Raw genomic sequence first — 23,176 nt, forward strand, 5'->3', positions numbered from 1 at the left:
CCCTCTCCCCCCACCTCTGCTCCCTCCATCTCTCCTCCCTCCATCTTTTCTCCCTCCTCCATCCCTCCCTCTTTCCCTCAGTAAACATTTCTTGAGCTTATTAGATGCTACAGGTATAGAAAATGCCTTTTTCCCTTCCACAAAGTTGAACCACTTATGTAACTTCTTCACTCAATTTGTTGTGACTGATTTTTTCATAGTAAATGTTCTTTGAAAACTTTTAATGAGATGTTAATGTGCATTGTACAGATGGACAATGTCATTGTCAGCTGTTACCCTATTCTTGGGCAAGCTCTTTACCTTTTTTTTTGTAATAGCCAGTAGTCTAGAGACTATTTTGCATCTTCTTGAATAATTATCGGAGGAATCACAGGCACACAGTGCGGCTCTCTGTCTGGATCACATCTTTCACCAAGTGGATCTCTGCTCTGGGGCACGGCTGGTCTGGATCACACGTCTGGTCTGGATCACACGTCTGGCGTGCACAGGCCTGCTCGGCTGAGCGCCAGGAGGATCTGAGGACACTGTGCACTCACATCACAGTTTGAGGCCCCCGATTCCTAAAATACTTACCTAAAATAAATCTCCCCCCCTTTCTCTTTTCTGTCAGGATAAAGAGGCATTACGGGAGCAGCAGATGAGTAACTTGCTGCTGGTGTCCACGCTGCAGTCTAAACTCGATGAGGGCAGATGCCCTGTGCCTCCTGCAGGCAGCTGTCCTGAGGGCCCGGAAGCCCGGCTGGAGGCGGCGCAGAGGGTGCTCCAGCAGCGGGACAGCGAGGCAAGTGTCGGGGGCTCCGAGGGCTCCATCTGCTCGGGCTGCTGGTGAGGGCAGGACACCCGCCTGATCTGGGAGGTGGTCTGTGCCTGCCATATTCTGTACTGCGTGATGTTAACAGTTATGAAGCGTTAATAACTCTGCGTGGCCGGTACTTTTAAATGTTTTAAATAATTTTAATAATTACTGAGTGATTTAGAATATTAGATAATCTTTAATATTTTCTGTTTCAATGAAAGGTTTTGGACTTAAAAGAACAATTAGGAAAGATTAAAGATGACTTAGTAAGTAAGAGCAACGAAGTGCTGCATCTGAACTTGAAATTAGACGCAGAGAGCAGCCATGCTGCCGTCAGAGTGCGGGAACTTCAAGAACTTCAAGAGGAGAACGCCAGCTTGAAGGTAAACCGGGGAGACCCACCCAGACACCTGAGTTCATGTTGGTTATGTCCGTGCTACAGCCAGCCCGGGGGCCGTGGGTCGCGGCGCAGATGTTGTGAAGACCGAGGATGGCCCTCCGCCACCGTTTCGGGAGGTGCCTGCCTTCTGTTCTGAGGTCGGCAGCTGGGGCGGCTCTGGAAGGTGCACCGCGGGGCGGAGCCCAGAGCCGCCTTGATGCTGCGTCCCTCGGGCGCCATCCTCCACGTCCTGCTTGTGGCTCTGGGAGCCCTGTCTTAGAGGACGCTTGTGGGACTCACGCTGCAGGAGAGACGCAGCTGTCTGATGGCAGAAACTGTGAAGAGGAAATAAATCGTCACCTTTGACCTAATTTGGGTCATTAAAGGGTACCCCGATCTAGAAGAGGTGACTTTTATTAAATAGCTGCTCATTGTTAATCTTTGCTAAGAGCAGGATGAAAAAGAGATCGATTGATTGATTATAGAGTGGGGGTGGGGGGCAGAAGGAGAGAATCGAGCAGACTCCCGATGAGCGCAGAGCCCGACATGGGGCTCAATCTCACGACCCCAAGACCATGACCTGAGCTGAGATCGAGAGTCGGGTGCTTAACCGACTGAGCTGCCCAGGCGCCCCCCAAAAACTCTGTTTTTAAATCTTCTGTTATCTTAAATGTGCTTTAGTGGAGAACAAGTTGTAAAGAAACGGCCTTAGTGCCAAGCCCTCGCCTGTGGCACCCCGGCAGCTGTCGGTGCATGAACTGAAGGCGCTGGAAGACACTCAGGGCGTGGGGTTCATGTGGACGCTCCCAGGCTGTGTGTGTGACCTCAGTGAAAACGGGGTTTCAGGCCAACCCCAGGCAGCAGGCGTCTTCCTGGTGGGACTCCCTCCCTGGTCAGTAGTAAACGGGAAACCGTTTCCAGATTGAGTTAGTCTTTAAAGCTGAGGCTTGTTGGGGTGCTTCCCGTCTGCCAGATCAGGGTCTGCCCCCACAGTCCCGTTTTGTTGGCGTGGTTATTGTATTTCCACAGGAGTTTCTGCAAAACAAAGAAAAAGAGATCATGTGTGTGAGCGAACAGCTCAAGGCGCAGCTGGCTGGGATGGAAGGTGGCGCTCTCAGCGAGGTAGGCCTTTCCGGGGCTGGACGCTCCAGACCATGGTTGTGCACTGGAACTGCGCTTGCTGAGGGACAGGCGCCCCCTGCGACACCGCTGCTGGGTCGCGTGCACCCCTGCTGGCTGCCCTGGGGGCGCCTGGCACTCAGGCCTCGTCACCCCCGCAGTGTCCCGCATTGTAAGGAACCGCCTCAGCCAGAGGGGGACCAGACGTGCGTGCTCGTGGCCCGCGTGTCCACCCGTGTTCTCAGTTCCCGGCCTTTGCAGTCATCCTTTTTCGGGCAACCAGTGTTGCCCCTCGCCGGCCTCGCCCGCCCCATCTGCCCTGTAACCCAGAGGACCCATCGGAGACCTTCACGGGCTGGGCTATGTCTGTGTTGGGATTGAGGCTGGTTTGTGGTGCTTTTTCATCCCGTGCCCTTAGTGCAGCGAGTGCAGAGTCACTCTGGAGAGTCCTGGCGGTGGTCCGGCCATGCGGCGCACACGGGCTGGCCGAGGGGCTCGCCGCCCCCGCCGGAGTTCCCTTTGCTAACTGTCCCGTTCAGGACACAGCACGTAGACGTGGCAGATGTGTGTGCAGTGGCCCGCTGACGCCGTCTGAGTCACACCCAAAAATTCACCTGTTCTCTTACTTTTGTGTTCAGGATTGGCCAGATTGGATTTTGAGCTTAAGGGCGTTAAGTGGCACTAGTGAAACCAAGAATCATTAGGAAGCCTCAGTTATTAGGAAGTGAACACTGGACTGTAAGAAATGGGCTGAGGGTTGTTAACTGGAGCATCAGTGGGCTTGTCGCTGTTGGTGGTACAGTCCGACGGAATGGAGTTTGGAGCCCTGGCGATAACCGTTTCGGTCGGATTTTCCGTTTCCTGTCTCTGCAGTCTTTACTGGACACTTAACGTCTGGGCTTCAGCTGTGTTATCTTCAAAGTGTGTATCACAAGGGTTCTTTCCTCACAGTTGTTGGGGATGGCGTTCAGGGCACGAGTGACCGCACGCTCCGCGGTCTGGGGTGGCACAGCGCGAGCGCCTGGCTCGGCCCCGAGCCTGGTTTCCTTACTTCACTCTCACTCTCGTGTCGGAACGACCCCCAGAATCTCCTGTTAGTGATTTCTGTCTGTAATTTATGCCGTTCGGCATTGAGCAAGCGCACGCTCTGCAGGTGGTGGCGTTCGTGCGGAGGTGCTGCGGGGAAGCGGCCAGTTGGCGCTGCCCACTGCGGCGGGGCACGCACAGCGTGTACCCAGGTGTCCGGGCAGGCGGTGCGGCGGTAGCTGTGCGCCTGACGGAGCTGGGGGCAGCATCTGGGTGTTTGCAAGAAGTCAACGCTCCCACAGCTGTGAAGTCCTGGCAAGCTGAGGAGGGACGTTCTGAAGGTGAAACGTTTTTCGCGCCTGAATGTGCTTTTTCCTCAGGTCCCGTGTGACCGAAGCTCAGAGATCGAGGAGCTGAGATCCATCATTGAGAACTTGCGAGACAACCAGCAACGCCTGCAGAGAGAGAAGGCAGAGGAGGTGGAGCAGCTCCACGAAGTCATCGAGAGGCTGCAGAGAGAGCTCTCGCGCGGGGGGCCCGCGGTGCACGGGGCCGAGGTTAGCGGGCTGCTGGGCGACCCCGCCGTGGGGCCCGAGGCATGGGCGGCGGCAGCGGGGGCGGTGGGTCAGCGGCTCCCCCTGGAGGCCCTGCCGCAGCACTTGCGGCTGCAGAGGAGGCCGCCGCGAGGCAGAGGGCCGAGCTGGAGTGCAGCGTGGCCCTCCGGGAGGCTGAGGTCCAGGGCTTGGCTTCCCAGATCCACGCCTTCAGAGCTGCCCTGCAGGCAAAGGAGGCCAAGGTCGCAGAAAGGGACTTAGCGAGTGACGCTCTGAAGCAGCAGGAATTGGCCCACTCTGCTGAGCTGGAGACCATCGTGATGGCCTTCTCCCACTTCTGCCTCGTCCTGGCCGCTGAGCATGAGCCCCCGGAGCTGCAGGGGCTCCGAGCGCAGTGTGTCCGCCTCAGCGGCCAGCTGCAGGTGCGGAACCAGCGGTTCCTGAGCTGCCAGAAGGGGCTGGGCAAGCAGCAGGCGTGTGGGGCCCGCCTGCACCCTCGTGTGGAGGGTAGCTCCAGGGACGGGGCCCCAGGGCTGAGGAGGCCGCGTGTGACGAAGAGTCGCAGCAGGATGTGGCCAGCAGGCCCCATGGCCATGTCAGAGGCCCCCTCTTGCTGGTTTGCCGGAGGTGAAGCGTCTGTGCATAGGGAGCTGCGGCGTGCTGGGGGAGTGGGGGCGTACACAGGGAGACCCCGTAAGAGGCCCTGACCCAGGCCACGGGTGGCCAAGCACTGGGGCTAGACCAGGGGGTCGGAGGTTCTCTCGAGAACTTACTGTTCCTCCTCTTTCCTCTTTAAATTTGAAAGCGTGTCCTTCCTGTGGTAGGCAGCGGGGGATGCGGTTTCCGTGGGGAGGCTCCTGCTGCGGTAGGGGTGAACCTGAAGCTCGTGGCTCCCGGGTGCATTAGGGTCCGTGGAACCTCAAGGCTCAGAACATGGTGTACACGGTGAAATCGCACTGGGGGTTTCACTATTTCATACAGCTTTAAACTGACTATCGTAAGTTATTCAAGGTTTTCAGAGTCCTGTGACTGGGAACATTGGATGAGATGGCTTTGTATTACACAGGCTCCCTGGATTTTCCTGAGTTCTAACCAGTTGCTCTATTTTTTTTAACACTGATTTTCTGTGTAAAACATGGTAAGCTCATTTCGTTTTGGGACATGCTGCACTTTGGTTTCGAGTAGAAGTTGGGGTTCGCTGCCTGCTGCTCTGTGCCATGTCCAGGCTGTGAGCAGCTCCTGTTGGCCCGTGCTTTTTTTTTTTTTTTTAAAGATCTTTATTTATTTATTTGACAGAGAGGGACACAGCGAGAGGGAACATAAGCAGGGGGAGTGGGAGAGGGAGAAGCAGGCTTCCTGCCAAGCAGGGAGCCCGATGCGGGGCTCGATCCCAGGACCCTGGGATCATGACCTGAGCTGAAGGCAGACGCTTAAGGACTGAGCCACCCAGGCGCCCCGGCCTGTGCTTTGTGGGGTGGCCCGGCTGGTTGCCGTGTCCTGGGAGCCCCAGGCCGGGAGCTCATCCTCACCTGCAGTAGCAGTGAGCAGGCAGCAGGACTTTGGGCACAGCTCTGGTCTGATGTTCTTCATGATGTAGGAAATGGGGACATTGCCTCGGGGTCCAGCTCCAGAGCTCTGGGGAGTCCGAGGCAGCCCAGGGACTGGGCTCAGTGCACATCAGACTTTCTGGTGCCTTCAGCTTTATCTTCATGAGCATTGTTGTTGTTTTCTCCGCTTACCGTAGAGTGCAGTGAATGGTGATCTGCAGCCTGCCGAAGCCCCGGTGTCGTTAAACCACCCGGGTCTGCACAAACAAGACAGCGTGATGGAGTCTGAGCTGCTCTTGGTGAAGAACGAGATGCCCTTGAGAATGGAGGACCATGGCAAAGGGCCAGGAAGGATGAAGGTACTTGGGCACATGGCCGGTGCTGCTGTGTGGGCAGAGACATCGCTGACATTTTTGCAGAGGTGACATGCATGTTACCTCAGACAGCAGCCCTATTGTGTTCTTATAGTCGTCTCTTCGGATCTGTTCTGAAATTTCCTACACGTTTTATTTAGGTGTTCTCTAGAAATGCACATTTCCCGTGGTCTTTTCAGCCTGGGGGAAATGAGCAATCCGTTACTTGTCTGGTAATGATACAAGTAGGATTTAACCGGGCTCTAAGGCCTGTCTCCAGGGTTTTCATGCGAGGACAAGTTGCCCACACAGCTGCACTGTGGCTCAAGGCCTTTGTCACCAGCATCTGTTACTTTGAAAGGCTCACGGTATTTTTTGAACCTCAGGGTTTTCCTGCGTATTTTGACTTGTGCTCCCAGCAGAGGAGAGCACGGTAATCTGGGATGCAACAGTTTGAAAATTCTGATCACCAGGAAGGCAGCAACAGGAGAGCTGGCTTTTCTTCTCCTGAGTTGGGAACGCTGCATCAAGTGTTGCAGGGTTGGGATGTTCTGAAAATCTAAAGTGGCTGGCTGGTTTGGAGGGTTTCCTAAGTGCAGTGGCAAAGTGTGCTTCGATCTACAGCTCTCTTGAGCCTCCAGTGACCCTGCTGCTGTAGACACTGCACGGTTTGGCAGTAGAACCGTGGAACTGTAACACAGTTCTCCCTTCCCGGGACCTCTCCCGTGATGTGCCGTACGCACCACATTCCTGTTGTAAAGTGAGAAGGTTCTGAATTCTACAGGTGGTTTCAGAGTGCGTGCGTGGACCGTGCCTGCGGTTTTGATAGAAGATGCCTGAGTCTGGTTATATAGGTTTATCAGATCCCCACAGGACATTTAATTCTGTTTGGAGAGGGCTTTGTAACTGCAGCAAACTTCTCTCACTGCCCTTGGGATAAGAACATTTGTTTGAATTCTTGAGAGAAAGCTCAGCCTTGTGATTATGAGCTGATTGCCAAATTCTTAGAAGTTATACACTGGTAAGGAAATTGCAGATTCATTCCATAAATCACGTTTTTTTTGTTTTTTTTTTTAGTTTTTATTTAAGTGATCTCTACACCCAATGTGTGGCTTGAACTTGTGATCCTAAGATCAAGAGTCACACGCTCTTCCAACTGAGCCAGCCAGGCACCCCACAATTTTATATTTTTCAATGTTTGCATATAGAATCTTCCAGGCCCTTTTTCCCTTTTAAAAAAAAAATGCTTATGTTCTCAGTAAATTACCACAGAAATGACAGTTGCCTTTTTTGTGCATGTGGTAAAATATATATAATCTAAGAGTTATATTTTAAGCACTTTTCTTTTTTTAAAAGATTTTATTTTTGGGGCGCCTGGATGGCACAGTTGGTTGAGCTTCTGAGTCTTGGTTTCAGCTCAGGTCGTGATCTCAGGGTGGTGAGATCGAGCCCGGTGTCGGGCTGCTCGGTGCAGAGTCTGTTGGGGATTCTCTCTTCCTCTCCCTCTGCCCCTCCCACTCGTGCATGTTTTTTTTTTTCTCTCTCTCTCTCTCTCAAATGGAAAAACAAATCTTTAAAAAGAAAAAAAAAGATTTTATTTTTTTGTTAAGTGGTCTCTACACCCAACGTAGGGCTTGAGCTCACAACCCCAAGATCAGGAGTCACACACTCAACCCACTGAGTCAGCCAGGTGCCCCACATCTTAACTTTTTTTTTTTAAAGATTTTATTTATTGGAGAGAGTGAGCAGGTGAGAGAGCACAAGCCCAGGGGAGGGCAGAGACAGAGGGAGAAGCAGACTCCCCGCTGAGCAGGGAGCCTGACATGGGGCTCGATCCTGGGACTCCAGGATCATGACCTGAGCCAAAGGCAGCTGCTTAACTGACTGAGCCCCCCACCAGTACCAACTGTTTTGATTACTGTAGCTTGATTATAAGTTTTGACATGAAATAGTTACACAAGTCCTCCAGTTTTGTTCTTTTTCAAGATTGTTTTGACTCTTTGAATTTTAGGGTGGGTTTTTCTGTTTCTGCAAAAAACGTCCTTAGAATTTTGATAAGATTGTATTGAATCTGTAGATGGCTGTTAGTATTGACATCTTAACAGTCTTAGGTCTTTCAATCCTAAATGTGAAATTTATTTGTCTTCCCTAATTTGTCTCAGCAACGTTTTATAGTTTCATTGTACAAAACTTTCATCTCCTTGGTACAGCGAATTCTTAATCATTTTCTTCTTTTTTGTTGCTATTGTAATGGAATTGTTTCCTTTGTTTCTTTTTCCGATTGCTCATTGTTGGTGTGTAGAAATGCAACTGATTTTTATATGTTGACTTTGTATCCTGTGACTTCGCTGAATTGATTTATTAATTCTAATAGGTTTTTTTTTTAATGGAATCCTTGTTTTCCACATACACAATCATATTATCTTGGAACGTAGATAATTTTACTTCTTCCTTTCCAATTGAGACACATTTTATTTCTTTTTTTTTGCCTAATTGCTCTGGCTAGAACTTCCAGTACTGTGTTGAAGAGAAGTGGTGAAAGCAGGCATTCTTGCTTTGTTCCTGGTGTTAGAGGAAAATCTTTTCAGTCCATCACCACGCGTATGATGTGCGCCATATGTTTTTCATGTATGGGTTTATATGTTAAGGTAGTTTTCTTTTAGTATGTTGAATGTCTGTAGTGAAAGGGTGTTGAACTTTGTCAGATGCGTTTTCTGCACCAGTTGAGACAATCATGTGATTTTTTTCCCCTTCATTTTGCTAATGTGGTGTATTATGTAGATTGGTTTTCCTATATTGAACTATCTTTGCATTCCAGGAATAAACGTCATTTGGTTAGAGTGTATAATCCTTTTAATATGGTATTGAATTCATTTTGCTAGTATTTTAGAATTTTTGCATCAATGTTCATAGGGGATATTGGTCTACAGTTTTCATTTTTGTAGTGTCTTTTTCTAGCTTTGGTATCAAGGTACTGCTGGACTCATACCATATGTCAGGAGGCATTCCTCTGCTTCTGTCTTTTTTTTCTTTTAACAGTTTTATTAATTTATTAGAGAGAGCATGCGAGCATAAAAGGGGGGGGAAGAGGCAGAGAGTGAAGGAGACTCCCCACTGAGCGGGAGCCTGAAGTGGGGCTTTCGATCTCACAACCCTGAGATCATGACCTGAGCTGAAATCAAGAGTCAGATGCTGAACAGACTGAGCCCCCCCAGGCTCCCCAGGATCATGTGTTTTTATGCATTCTGCCGTTCTCCCTCTTTGATGGGAAAGATTAATCCATTTACATTTAAAATAATTGCAGATAAGGAGGTATATTTTTTTGTCATTTTGCTCTTTGCTTCCTATATGCCTTATAGCTTTTTTTGGTTCTAATTTCCTGCATTACTGTATTCTCTTGTGCTTAGTTGGCATTTTATACTGAGATGTTTAAATTCCATTCTTATTTCTCTTTGTGTACACACTATAGCTATTTGTGTGTGTGTGGTTATGTTAGGGATTACGTTTAGCACCCAGAATTATAACACTGTGGTTTGAATTTATACCAGCTTAACTATAAAAACTGTTCCTTTACAGCTCTCCCCTACCCCTTTTGGTTTTTGATGTCACAAGCACATTTTTATACTTTTGTGCCTCAAAACCTAAAACTAATGATTGTTTTAAATCCATTAATTTCTTGTTATGTAGAAAAAACATGGAGTTACAAACTTAACAAGCTAACTTTTAGACTATTTTTAAAAAGTGTGTCTTTTAAATCATGATGAAAACAAAATGTGGAGTTGCACACCACTGTCCTAACAGCACAAGCTTTTTAAAAAATTCAAGTATTTTGACACACAGTGTTACGTCAGTTTCAGGTGTTCAGTCTAACACACTGGCTTTTCTTGTGTGTGCACTTACCTTACTGAGCGCTTTATGTCGCCACGTGACCTTGAGTTACCGTCCGGCAACCTTTCATGACACCCTGCAGGACTCCCTTGAGCGTTTCTGGCACGTATAGTGGTCACAAACTCCTGTAGCTGTTACTGATCTGGGAGTATCGTAATTTCTTCCTCACTCTTAAAGGACAGTTTTGCTGAATATTGGATTTGTAGTTGACTGTTTTTTTCTCTTAGCACTTTGCATATACTGACTGGCTGTTCTCCGGCCTCCAGTTTCTGAAGAGGAATCTGTTGGTGATGCTGTGAGGGTCCTTGTATGTGACAAGTCACTCAGAGCCTTTAGCTTTTATACGTTTGATTATAACGTATCTTGGTGTGTGTCTCTTTGAGTTCATCTTTTTTGGGATATGTTGAGTTTCTTGGATGTTTATATTTGTGTCTTTCATCAATTCTGGGAAGTTTTCAGTCATTATGTCCTCAAATAGTTTCTCAGCCGCCTTTCTCTCCTCTTCTGGGACTCCCACAATGCGTATATTGGTCTTCTTGCCGGTGTCCCACACGTCCCGTAGTCTGAATTCACTTTTGTCAATCTCTTTTGCTTTTTTTTCCCTCAGACATGATCATTTCCATTATTCTGTCTTTAAGTTCAGTTCATTCTTTCACCTTCTCAAATCTGCCTTTGAATCCCTTTAGTGAATTTTTTAATTACTGTGCTTTTCAGCTCCGCAGTTTCTTTTTGGTTCCTTTAGATTGTCTCCATTGATATTTCTACTTTGTTCACACATCATTTTCTTGACCTTCTCCACATCTTCCTTTAGTTCCTCGAATGTCTTTAAGACCATTGTTGTAACATCTTTGACTAGTAGATCTGACATTGGGTCTTTTTCAGGGACAGTTCCTTTGGATTTGCTTTTTTCCTTTGAATGGGCCATACTTTCCCGTTTCCTTGTATGCCTTGGGGTACTTTTTCTTGTGGTTTGATTTTGAACACTGAACATTTGAGTCTAACAATGTCAGTTTGGAAATCTGTATCTCCTCCTTCCTCATAGCTTGCTGGGTTTTTGTTATTTTTCCATTTTATTTATTTATTTATTTTTTTAATGGTCTCTGTGCCGAGGATCAGCTTGAAGTATCAACTTCAGGTCTTCTCACATATTTTCTTCATCTGCACCTTTACCTGGGCACTCACAGTCACTTTCTCATTTCCTCTATATATGCAGTTGTTTTTGAGTGTTCTGGTTTTTAAGTTCTCCACGAAAAGAAGAATGCTGTGGTGGGAAAAAGGGCACTGGCCCTTTAAAGCCCCCGGGGGTCGCTTCAGCCAGAGGGGGAGGGGCTGCCACAGGCCTCACACCACTTTGCTCCTCAGTGGCCTGGAGCGGCAGTCAGAGCACATGTGCCCGGTATTTGTGGGACAGCCCCTTTTGCCCACCGTGGCTCGCACACATCATGTGCAAGGTGATCCAGGAAAGGGTGCACGCCAGCCTGCCAAGGGGCTGGGGGTCCAGGGATGGGTAACTGCTCCTGTGCAAGGAGCTGAGAGTGTCCAGATTGGCTGCAGTTTACCCCCAAGCCCCGCACCCCCCGGAAGTTGCAAGCCTTGGGCAGACTCCAGAGTTGTATAGGGCAGGCACCGTTCTGCCAGCGCAGTTGGTGCCCAGGTGGGAGACGGGTTCCTGGTGCTTCCTGCTCTGCCTCCTTCCCAGAGTCCTCTGCAGCAGTCACCATGTAGGCAGAGGGCTCTCAGCTGTGAGTCTGTCTTTCCTGGAATTGAAAAAGCTTAAAATCTCCACCCAAGGGCTCCTCATGGAGGCTCATTCTTAACTGCTCAGACAGCCTCTGAAATTGGCTTATAAATACCAGACAGACAGACGTGACCATGTGTAATTCAATTATTTTACTTTATGCACGTCCCTTTTACCTGCAGAATAAGGAAAAACTACTGGAAGATTGTCAGCTGTGGAAAGTTGGTCTCATAAGTCAGGTGAAAGAGCTTCAAGAAAAGTTGAACCGTCTGGTGTATTCTGTGAACTTCCAGAACATCGAGACAGAGGATTTCAAACATCAGCAGCTAGTGGCATCTACACATGCTTTAGAAAATAGTTCGAGTGATAGTTCTAGTCACAGTGAAGGAACTGGCAAATCGCCTCTTGTGGATGCGTTTCATAGCGACAAAACCACGTGTGATCTAATTGACCTTAGTGGAAGTCAGGATCCACTGATAAAAAATGAAATGTCAAATGTTGCCATGGAAGATGAGGTTGACTTGCAGGACGGATCACTTTGTTTACAAGCAGGCTTCCACGCTGGCTGCCATGACCTAACCCATACGGAGGGGCCTGGGCCCTTGAAGAACACACTCAGGGCAGTGGATCTGTCCTCCTGGAGCTCCCCGGAGGTTGTCAGGAAGGACTCAACTCTTGAGCCTGTGCCCAGCCTGCCCCTGACACCATGCTCAGACGCCCTGAGCTTGGACGCCTCCCTGCAGGACAGGACCAGTGCCTTGGTCCAGGCTGACCATTTGGAGCTGCTTTGGTCCCTGGGCGGCTCAGCAACAGGAAAGGCCTCCAGGTGGGCAGAGTCTCCATTGGCTGCAGACAGAGCTCCCTCCGCTGACCAACATGTGCAGCGGACGGCTGTGGTAAGTGGTCTTCCCTGGATGCTGCCCTGGTGTGCTGTCCGTGGGTGCCCAGGGCCCCAGAGTGTCCCCATGGAAATGTGTCTGCAGCAGCTGCAGGATCATAGCTGCAGCCATTGTTGGTTCATCTGCTGGTGGGGCCGGGCCCCGGTGTGGGCACACACCTGACAGCCCCGGTCAGCCATGTGTAGGGACAGTCCGCTTCCTGCAGCACCAGCCCCAGTCGGTTGTAATACGAATAATTAGAGGACTTCAGTTATTCCTAAAAATATGTGCGACGCACCAGTCCCACTCAGATACTCAGGCCAGGCCTCCGTGCGCTCGCTAGCACGCGAGAAGCACAGTCACAAACCCGCCTTCGTGTGTAGTTTTCATTCAGGTTCTTTGTCTAGAGTGTGTTTTCTAGATTTGTTTTCAGTTGTAGTTCATACTTAATAGGTTCTACATATAATGCTAATTAATTTAAAAAATTATTTTTGAGTTAGACTGTATCTTTTCTTACGGAATAATGTTGAGATTTTGCATATCCTGGGTTAGAGAAAATAAAAAACGAGTTTCAGGGAGCATGATATTTGAGATACCCATATCCCCATGATGCTACCACAGAAGTTTTTTTAATCTGAGATATTTGGTGGGTTTGTTTAAATTCTTAGAAGCACATGATTTCAGTGTGTTCCCAAGCGTGAAACACTCTTGTTTGGGTTCTGTGTGGAAAAATGATAAATTCAGGCCTTAGAAAGTTTCCATCTGGCTAGTCAGCTCCCTGGTATGATCGGTTGTTATTTTATGACCATTTAAAAACTTGCCTGTTTGAACAGGAGAAAGATGTTGAAGACTTTATCGTAACATCTCTTGATGCTCAAGAAAAGCCCAGATCCTCTCCTCTCGGGTTTGAAGGAAAGAACAATGGAAGTGAAAACAGTGAGTCAGTCTTTTTTTTTTTTTTTTAACCTCTTAAAGTTTCAGGGAACAGGACAGCATGGAGGGCCCCCAGGTTGGCATTTGCTGGTGCACCCTGGCCGTGCCCGCCTCCATCTCCTCTCTGTGCTGAGCGGCACCTGAAGGCCTGAGGTCATGTTACTGTGGAAAACTCAATTGTGCACCTTCAGACCCTGCACTCAGCACCCGGACGTCCGCCGTGGCCCACGGCAGCATCTCAACTACCGCCCTTCCTTAGATTTTGCCACTTGTCCCATTGGCGCCCTTCACAGGAGGGGGTACTGCGCTGGTACGAGGCATTCAGATGTCCCTTGCTGCTGGGCCCTGCAGTGTGGGAGGGAGGCTGTGCCGTGCAGGCCCCGAGAGGGAGCCCCTCCCTTTTCCAGCAGTTCTGCATCTCGTTTGGGTATCTGGAGCAGAGTCGTCAGCATGGGTGTCCCGCATCGATGCCATGGTCTTCCCAGGGCATCACAGCACAAGGCTTGCAGTGTCCCGCTTGGACCCCTTGGCAGTGGTGTCTGCCAGGTTTTGTTCGATTTTTCCTTTTCGATTGCTTGGTGTTGGGCAGGGGGTTACGAGACCATGCCTGTGATCTCTTGTTTCTCAGACTCAGACCCACTCACGTTAGCCTCCAGGAGTGACTGTCGCCTGGACCATCATTAGAATGGTTGCCAAACCGTGACCTTCTAACCTTGTCCTTCTGTAATTGTTGGCTTTTTACAAGTTCATCACCTGTTGAGATGTTTTGGCTTTTTTAAAAAAAGTCATCATTGACTCAGTTCAGTGCTTTTGAAAACTAGACCACAGTGAAGTAAAGTTCATTGGGGCCAGCAACGTTTTAATTTTAGTTTTGAGTTATTCCGTGTGGTAAGTGCCTGGTTTAAGAACCGAACTGTTCTGCAAGGTGCCTTCCAGCTGCCCCCACTCCAAACCACCGTTCCCTGAGGACACCCACATTTAATTTTGAGAAATCTGTTCCGGAATTTATTTCTAAATCACATGTGCTAATTACAGCAACATGTTTAAACTTCTGGCTGCCAGTTTCTTATACTTCCCTTCCCCATCTTCTAAGGTGGCCCCATCGTCCTGCCCTGTCCCCTCACCACAGAGTTTGTGTTTTGAGTGCACCTGTCAGATTCCCGCAGAACCTCTGGGACTGAGTGTCCTCCCCCAGACAGCTGGTTTCCCTTTCTCATTGCCTCCCTCCTGTTCTCCGTCACGGGTCCTGCCCACACTGTCCGCAAGCATGGGTGTGCGCTGCCCATGTCATCTTCTGAACATGCCGTCTCCGCTGTCTGGGTCAGACCCCTTGTCCCTCCTTTGTGGTCCTTATTTTAAGTAGTGTGTTCTCTAGAAGCATTTGCAGAAAACGCACGTGTGAGGTGGGTTTTCTAAGAACTTCTGCATCTTCCTGATGTTTGTTGATGGTTTGGGCTTCGTGCAGATTCACAGGTGAGAAGTCACATTCCTTCAGACTCCAGAGCATCTGACCACTGTCCCAGAGCCTGGTGTCACGGAGCACCGCGGCCGCCATGTGACGCCACGCACCCCGGCACGTCCTTCGTCCTGAATAGGTCTTCACTGTTCCTTGGGGCACTGCCCCCTGGCTCTCATCTTGCTGTACTTCCTGTTAATCACTGGACTGATGTTCTTATTTTCTCACTTTATTTCCATTTCTTTGTACTTTTGTTCTTATTTGTTAAAGAACCTTTTAAGAAATTAGTTCTTAAGCTTGGAAGTGAATGTTTTCATTTCTGCTGTGCCTTAACTTCTAAGAGCTCTTCTTTCTTATTCTCTGTTCCTTTCTCTTGAAAATTCCTTGTTCCACGAATGAGACTTACCTCTCTGAAGATATTCTGGTTTTTCTGAAGTTTTCTTGTGTTTGCTGCCTTTATTGTATCTCCCCCAGCGGTCTCTGAGTCCCTGTTTCATGCTGTCTTTTGCGCATTCTTTGGCATGTTTAAGAACCTAGACTCCTCAGCAGGGTGGTCTCGGCAACTTGCTGGAAGGTCTGTGCTGGGAGGGGCCATGCCAGGGTCTCTGAGCCCCCGTTCCCACGCGTGCTCGGGGCCCGTCAGCGGAGCAGCCCCAAAGGCTGATCCTGCTTTTCCCTGGATGCCTCCCTCTATTTTCCAAGCCTCTGGGCATTGGCTGTGGGCTGCACGGGACGCACCACGTACTTCAGAGAGGTTTGGAATTCCTTTTTGAGGCCCCCCCGTGAGGGGTTTCTGGTGTCTCAAACCCTAGACTTTTGAGGGCTCTGGCTGGTCTCAGAGCTTGACTCCACCCACCCCCCATCAGGTGTGTTCACCTTTTCCCGGCCAGATGCCTACTGCTCGACCTGCTGCCTGCACACAGCCCTGCGGATGGCACCGTGCATCTCCTGTCCCCCTCCTCCTCTCTCTGCACGCGGTGGGAGCCCTGCCCTGTCCCCATCCCTTCCTTGGGTGTGGAAATACAGGCCCCGCCCACATCGGTCTGCCCAGGCGCTTCCTGTGTGAGCCCCGCGGGCTTGGGTCCTGTCTTTGGGGGATGAGGAAACCCACCTCTGCATCTGTTTACAAATGAGCTGAGATCCCATTAAGGTTTATGTTGGAATCATGGGTATTCACATACCAAACATGCAAAATATGCTTTTTCTTAATGTGTGTAGTTACGTCATCTTACGGTTTTGTAAAACTATTTTTGCCTTCTTCGGTGGTTTGTCGATGCCTTCAGGGAGGGGAGCCCTGGCTGTAGCTCTCCTGAGTGTTTTGGGGCCTCACGCAGCACCAGGAAGCCGGGGTCTGACCACACCCCTGGCTCTCGCTGAGTGCCCCTCCCCCCCAGACCCTCCCCCAGGAATGCCGCCAGAGGACTGTGGTTTAGACCCTGACTTTGTGCTGTGTTTTTAGGTGATGGCTCTGGGTTTGGAAAGATACTAAACCAAGGTTTGGGAAGACTCGAAACCCCCACTGCTAGTCCTCCAGTGCCGCCTCCCACCTCTGGAAGGTTCCGACGGCCACTGGAAGCTATGAAGGAGAAGGAAGTGCATCCGAAACAAGTGAAGGTGAGGGTGTGCAGTGGCCATGTGCCTCTGTCTGCAGCTGCTGTGGCTGCTGGGAGGGTGCGTGGCGTTGGGTTGCGTGCGTCATCCCGCACACACCGCTGCATCGGTTCTGGCTGGGCTCTGACTCACGTCTCGTGTGAGTGTTTCCGGAGGGAGATACCTGCTGTCCTGGGGTGCGTGGGGACGGGTGTTGCAGGTGAGAGCCTGGCGTGGCGGGCTGGTGGGGCTGCAGGGGCCTCGGGCCCTGGGGTCCCCGGAGGAGGACCAGCTCTTCCCGCACCTGCTGCCGCGCAGCGCACAGTGGGCCTGCCGGTGCAGGTGCTGTAATCGGGGTCAGTCTTCCTGACTTGAGTTCAGGTATCAGAACGCACGACCCTCTGTTTGGTCCTGGCGATTGACCTTCGGCCTTTCCTAAGACGTCTGTGGCATGTGCTCACCACTGGGCCGCCCTCCACCAGGCGCCTGCAGGGGACCGAGCCGCAGAGCAGATGGGGTGGCCCGCTGGGTGAGCCGCCCGCTGCCCCTGCGGGCGCCTCCCCGAAGACCCTCTCGTGCTGCCCACCTGGCCGCAGAGCGGAGTCCTCGCCGGAGGAGGGCAGCCACGGTCAGCATGCGGCAGCTCAGCTAGGAGCAGACTTTTAAAACAGCTCTGTTCTGGTTTTAATTGACGCGGGACAGTGAGTTTAAGGTGCAGTGACCCCCCAGGGAGGTTACTCAGCACCTCTGTCACCTGGGGCAGACGGCCTGTGGCACTTTCCACAGGTTCTCTGTTCTCTCGCCGGTTTAGCAAATCCTTTCGACGTCAAACCACTGACACAGACTTGGCTGAGTAAGTAAATGATGCGTCACTGTCGTGAAACTGAAAGCATTTCCAAAGAAACCTTTTTTTTTTTTTTTTGAGTGTCGTTGACACCAACGTTCTACCAATTTCAGGTGCACAGACAGCTTGGTGACTTGACAAGTTTATGTGTCACGCTGTGCCCCCCATAGGTGCGGTCCGGTTACATTGCCGTTACGGTACCATCGAGAGGAAACAATTCTGTCTACAAGATTTATTTATCTATTTATTTGAGAGAGAGCGTGCGCATGAGCAGGGTGGGGGAGGGGCAGAGGGAGCAGGGAGCCCGACGCGGGGCTCGATCCCAGGACCCCGGGATCATGACCTGAGCCGAAGGCAGACGCTTAACCGACTGAGCCACCCAGGAGCCCCCGAATGAAGTGTTTTTAAAATAAACATAATGTGTAGTTGGGCCTTTAGCACTTTTATGTCAGTATTCCACTTTTTTGGGTCACATCATTAGAATCCTAGCAAAACCTATTTCTAGTTAGCTAATTGTGCTCTGTCATAAGCCTCTTCATTGCTACTCTCCCACCTCCCAGAGGAATTTTACGAGACATTTACTTACTTACTTATTTATTTTTTTTTTAAAAGTCATAATGTGTTTATACATGTCAATTTTCCCACTGTAGGTGGTGAAAAAGACATTAAAATACATTAAAAATAAAATATTTATTAATCATGTATCTTTTAAATTTAAGTTCTAGTTAACATATAGTATATTATTAGTTTTAGTTTCAGAGGTAGAGTTTAGTGATTCATCAGTTGCATACAACACCGAGGGCTCATTACATCACGTGCCCTCCTTCATGCCCGTCACCCACTTACCCCATCCCCCCACCGCCCCTCCAGCAACCCTCAGTTTGTTTCCTATGATTGAGAGTCTTTTATGGTTTGTCTCCCTCTCTGATTTCATCTTGTTTTATTTTTCCCTTCCTTCCCCTATGATCCTCTGTTTTGTTTCTTATATTCTGCATATCAGTGAGATCATATGGTAATTGTTTTTCTCTGACTGACTTATTTCACTTAGCATAATATCCTCCAGTTCCATCCACGTCCTTGCAAATGTCAAGATTTCATCCTTTCTGATGGGTGCATAATATTCCATTGTGTATATATACCACATCTTCTTTATCCATTCATCTGTCGATGGACATCTAGGCTCTTTCCACAGTTTGGCTATTGTGGACATTGCTGCTATAAACATCGGGGTGCACGCACCCCTTCGGATCCCTACATTTGTATCTTTGGGGTAAATACCCAGTAGTGCAATTGCTGGATCATAGGGTAGCTCTGTTTTCAACTTTTTGAAGAACCTTCATACTGTTTTCCAGAGTGGCTGCACCAGCTTGCATTCCCACCAACAGTGTAGGAGGGTTCCCCTTTCTCCGCATCCCCGCCAACATCTGTCGTTTCCTGACTTGTTCATTTTAGCCATTCTGACCGGTGTGAGGTGGGATCTCACTGAGGTTTTGATTTGGATTTCCCTGATGCCGAGCGATGTTGAGCACTTTTTCATGTGTCTGTTGACCATCTGGATGTCTTTTTCAGAAAAGCGTCTGTTCGTGCCTTCTGTCCATTTTAACTGGGTTGTTTGTTTTTGGGGTGTTGAACTTTTTTAAGATTTATCTGAGAGAGTGCGCGCATGCTAGTGGGGGGAGGGGCAGAGGGAGAGAGAATCTCAAACAAACTCCCCGCTGAGCCCAGAGCCTGACATAGGACTCGATCCCGGGACCCTGAGATCATGAACTGGGCTGAAATCAGGAGTCGGACACTGAACTGACCGAGCTAACCCCTTCATTGCTGCTTTTATACTTCCTGTTTGAGGCATCTATTAGTCTTTTTTCCCCAGAGATTGAAACATAACATGCCCCTTGAATGAACCTTTGTGTGGAGTGAGGCCTGTGATGGTTACTTTGCACCCTGTATCGGTCCTGCCCCGGGGGTGGTTCTGGGGAAGCCACTTTCTTCCTCTGTGTCTTCGGGCAGGAGACAGGTGGCCAGTGTGTGTGTCCCCGTGTCCTGGTGCCGTGAAGGACCCGTTCCAGTGCTCACAGACCCTGCATGCAGGGACTTGTCAGGGCGACCATCCCTCTGCTCCCCATGTCTGGGCCCCACTGTAGACACTGGAGTGTGCAGGCGCCTCTCCCCCAAGGACGCACAGGCCTCCTGTGCGGCTCCCTGCAGCCTTCTCGGAGCGTGGCAGGTGCAGTCCCAGGAGGGCCGGGGAATCGCAAGGCATCTTGATGACCTGGCCTCAGAAGTTGGCCCGAGGCCCTGCCCTGCGCCCCGCCCAGGCTTAAGGAAGGGGTGGTAGGGATGGTGTCCACCGTGCAGGCACTGGTGGGATGGCTGTCCTTGGAGTAGCCTACCCAGAAATTCTCTTTCAAACTGGTTTCCTAGCTGCCTCTGAAGGTTGTGGGGGAGGGACGGTTCAGAATGTTACAGAACCGCAGAACTCGGTCTTTGGTTCAAAGGTCATGGGAGTGCTGTGCAGGCCGCCCTGGTGAGCATTCATGGGTGATGGGCAGGGGACTGGGTGGATGAGTAGCTTCAAGCTCGTTTTCCCTCTTTTTGAAATGCTTGTCCCCTTGCAGGCTTTGCTGCAGATGGTGTGTGACGAGAGCCACCACATACTGGCCTTGTCCGAGTGCCGCGGGCTGCCCAGCGCCCTGAGCAAGGGCGAGCCGAGTGCCCCCCTTGAGCACTTCCCGAGGGAGGGCCCCGGCCTTTTGGAGGCGGTGCCGGCCCTGCGGAGACATCTGAACCTAGCACCCCAAAAGGGAGAGAAGGTACGGGGCGTCCCACCTGAAAGAGAATAAGGTGTGGGTGAGGAGCAATTGGAGGGGGTTGCTTAGCCACATAAGTGGGATAAAGGGAATAAGGGGTGGGTCAGCGGTGGGCACGGAGGCCGTGTTCCTGGCCAGCCACCCCTCTCAGTCATGTTTGCTGGGACCAGCCATGTGCCAGCACGTTCCCGGCCCCATTAGGGCAGGAGAGGCTGTGGGAGGAGGACATATGGTGGAGCTCTGCTCGAGGTGGGTGACGGGAGGCAGGCTTGGGGGCTGGGCCTGAGCCCACAGGGTTCCAGTGTCCACTCTGCAACCAGGGAACCAGGGCAGCTCGGTGAGGGCCAGGTGCTGAACCACATCCAAGGGGACCTACTGGCCACAGGGTGTGCAGGGAAGCAGTACCCCAGTGCCCGGCCCAGGCCTGCCAGGGGACAAGGTGGCCAGCCAGCAGCAGCCATGCTGGGCCTCGTGGTGTGGCAGCGCTCTGTCCTTCGGTGGCTTCTCCTCCCTCAGCAGGGCTGGCTTCTTGTGCCCTGGACAGTCGTGGGTTCTCTTGTGTCTGCTCTTCTGTTGGGTGGTTTCTGGTTCAGCCTACAGGACGCATTTGTAAGAATACTGAGCTCCTTGTCCCAATATTTTAGGACCCTCCCGGCATGTGTCTTGACTGGAGAGGAGAATTTCTCCAGGTTGTGCAGGAGGCATTTGGAAAAGAGCGGGAGATGCTGAGGGCCGAGCTGCAGCCCCAGCCCTGCGGCTCTGAGCCCGGGGACCACAGCTCCCTGCTGGAGCGGCTAGAGAAGGTGGTCCAGCAGCAGGTGAGCACGTGCCTTGATTTATTTCCCAGAGCCGCGCAGCAGAGAGGGTGACGGAACCAGTTCATGGCAATTTGACCTTGGAACGTGGCAGTGACCAGGAAGAAGTCCTGCCTCCGTCCAAACGTAACACTGTTTAATCATGATTCCATCAAGTGGAGACGTCTGTGCATTCGTTCTCCTTGTCAACCTCACTGTGTTCTTTCCTTGAAAACAGAGCAGCGCTAAGTGGCCTGACCCAGGCTGTGAGCGCTGAGCCCAGGGTTGGAGGGTCAGAGCGCCAGAGGGGTCGGCACTGTTTCCACCAGGCCTCTCGTAGGAGAGGGCACTGGAGTCTGGACGCAGGGCCCACGGCAGGTCACTCTGGCATAGACCTGGGGGAGAGGTGTGTGAGGTCCGTGTTCCAGACCACGTGTTTGTCACGGGTATCCTCCTGCGGGTCTGTTCTTATTGTGTCGGGGACGAGGCTCCGTCGCCAAGCTCGTGCCCGCGAAGCTGGAGGCACGAATTTGCATTTGGTGGGCCGCTTGCGCCTGGAGTTGTCAGCACTCTTGCCAGGCCTGGCCTCCCCGCCCCTGGGACGCGCTCCGGGCTCCCGTGTTTCCCCACTCGGGGGTGCTCCTCCACCGCAAGGCCTGCTAGTGGCCGCGTCTGTGACCCTGCTCCCCCCTCCCCCGCCGCACCTCTGGGGAGGTCTGCAGGAGGAGTCCTTGGAGCACCTTCGCCTGTCAGACAGGAGCAGCCTGCTGTCCGAGATCCAGGCTCTGCGCGCCCAGCTGCGCATGACCCACCTGCAGAGCCAGGAGAAGCTGCAGGAGCTGTGCGCGGCGCTGACCAGCGCGGAGGCCCGTGGGAGCCAGCAGGAGCACCAGCTGCGCAGGCAGGGTGAGTGCTGCCCTCACGCCTGCGCCCCGTGGTGCTCCCCTGTGGGGGAGGGGTGCACAGGTGAGCCTCGCCCCGCGGGCTGCCCAGCACTGGATGCCGTGGCCCCAGCAGCGTCCCAGCCTGCCCGGGTCCCTGGGCACGGGGGCCATCAGCCCTGGCAGTTCTCGGTTCACAGAGCTGCGGGTGAGGTGACCGGGGCGGGGGGCGGGGCTGGGCTGGGTGGAGGCCTTGCCCAGGGTCCCGGGGGGCCGTGGAGGGACTGCGTCGGTGTGAGCGCTGGACGCCGGCAGGACTGTGCCTGGGAATCTCTGGGGCTTGAGCTGGGTTTGAACAGCCTGTCACGTGTTTCTACATTTAATTTAGGCTCTTCGGGATTTTTTTTAATAGATGCTCATGTTGTCTTTGAATAAAAAGCATTTTATTTCTTTTCCCGCCTGCCTCCTCTTGTTACCAGTCGCTCTGGTTAGGCCAGAGCGTTTTGGTGAGTGGAGGGCCGCGGCAGTCCTCTGCGGTAGGGCCAGCGCCGCATCTCACACTCCTACACAGGGTGCCGGTTGGGGTCTTCGAACCCGCGCCCCGTTGGCTCGCAGAGCCCCTTCTCTTCCTAGTTTTGGGTGTTGAATGGCGGGCCAGACCCATCCAGCGGCGCACCTTGCGTTTGGGTCGTGTTGCGTTACCTTGTGAGCATTTCTGGGTTGGGCTTGCTGATACTTCGCATGTGCTTGCGTGAGGGGTGCTGGTCTGTGGTTTTGTCTTCGGTTTTGGTGTTGGAGTAGTGCCAGCCTTGTGGTGGATTGGCAGGTGTCTCTTCCCTTCTGTGTTCTGGAGTTTGTAGAGAACCAGGGTTATTTCCTCCCTAGGTTTTGGGAGAATTCTGTAGTGAAGCTCTTGGGGTCGGGGCTGTCTCTGTTGGGACCATGCAGTGTAGGAGTCGCGGGGGAAGCTGTGATTCAGGATGACTGCGGGGACGGTCCATCTCCGCCCAGCCTGCCCTTCTGCGTCCAGGCAGACCCCAGGCCTGAGCAGCTGGCCCTGGGGAGCCATGTCGTGCCCTCCAGCCTGCGCGGCCATTCTGCCCATGCATCTCCAGGTGCCCCGAGGCCTTGGCGGCGGGGAGGGGGGCGGCAGCATCCCGGCTGTAGGCCCGGAAACGTCATTTTCCCCAAGAGTGAATGCTTCCTCGCCCCCACACTGGTTTGTTTTTAATTTGTGCCGTCCCGGCACAGCTCAGCTGGGTTCACGGGAAGTGCTGTCTTGTGTTCTCTAACGTACCCCCAGTGGAGTTACTGGCATATAAGGTCGAGCGGGAGAAATGGATGGCAAGCGAAGTTCAGAAAACCCTGCACGAAGAGCAGGAGAAAGCCAGCAGCGTTCGGAAGCTCCTGCTGGTGGAGCAGACCGTCGTCAGAGACTTGAGGTCCGAGCTCCACGAGCGTGAGCAGGACAACGAGAGGCTGCTGGCCTCCCTCAGTGAGGCGCAGAAGGAGGTCCTCCAGCTGAGGTAGGGCCCTCACCCACCTGGCCGTGGACTGTCGGGTAACGCGCGGAAGTCACGCACTTGTCCCCAC

The 23,176-nt window shown here is 51.8% G+C and overlaps 1 protein-coding gene across 1 annotated transcript in view; it reads left to right on the plus strand.

Moving 5' to 3' along the window:
- PCNT (pericentrin) overlaps positions 1 to 23,176 on the plus strand; it is a 121,941-nt gene that overhangs the window by 78,975 nt on the left and 19,790 nt on the right. The window contains 13 exon segments of the mRNA XM_081821038.1: positions 584 to 781; positions 1,018 to 1,179; positions 2,205 to 2,297; positions 3,701 to 3,882; positions 3,885 to 4,296; positions 5,619 to 5,780; positions 11,583 to 12,296; positions 13,112 to 13,214; positions 16,127 to 16,281; positions 19,717 to 19,911; positions 20,553 to 20,726; positions 21,425 to 21,608; positions 22,887 to 23,109. Of these exon segments, the coding sequence (XP_081677164.1) occupies positions 584 to 781; positions 1,018 to 1,179; positions 2,205 to 2,297; positions 3,701 to 3,882; positions 3,885 to 4,296; positions 5,619 to 5,780; positions 11,583 to 12,296; positions 13,112 to 13,214; positions 16,127 to 16,281; positions 19,717 to 19,911; positions 20,553 to 20,726; positions 21,425 to 21,608; positions 22,887 to 23,109 (2,957 nt within the window).

Source organism: Leptonychotes weddellii, chromosome 1 (assembly GCF_054177405.1).
Source record: "Leptonychotes weddellii isolate Sample4059 chromosome 1, ASM5417740v2, whole genome shotgun sequence".
Taxonomy (NCBI): Eukaryota; Metazoa; Chordata; class Mammalia; order Carnivora; family Phocidae; genus Leptonychotes; species Leptonychotes weddellii.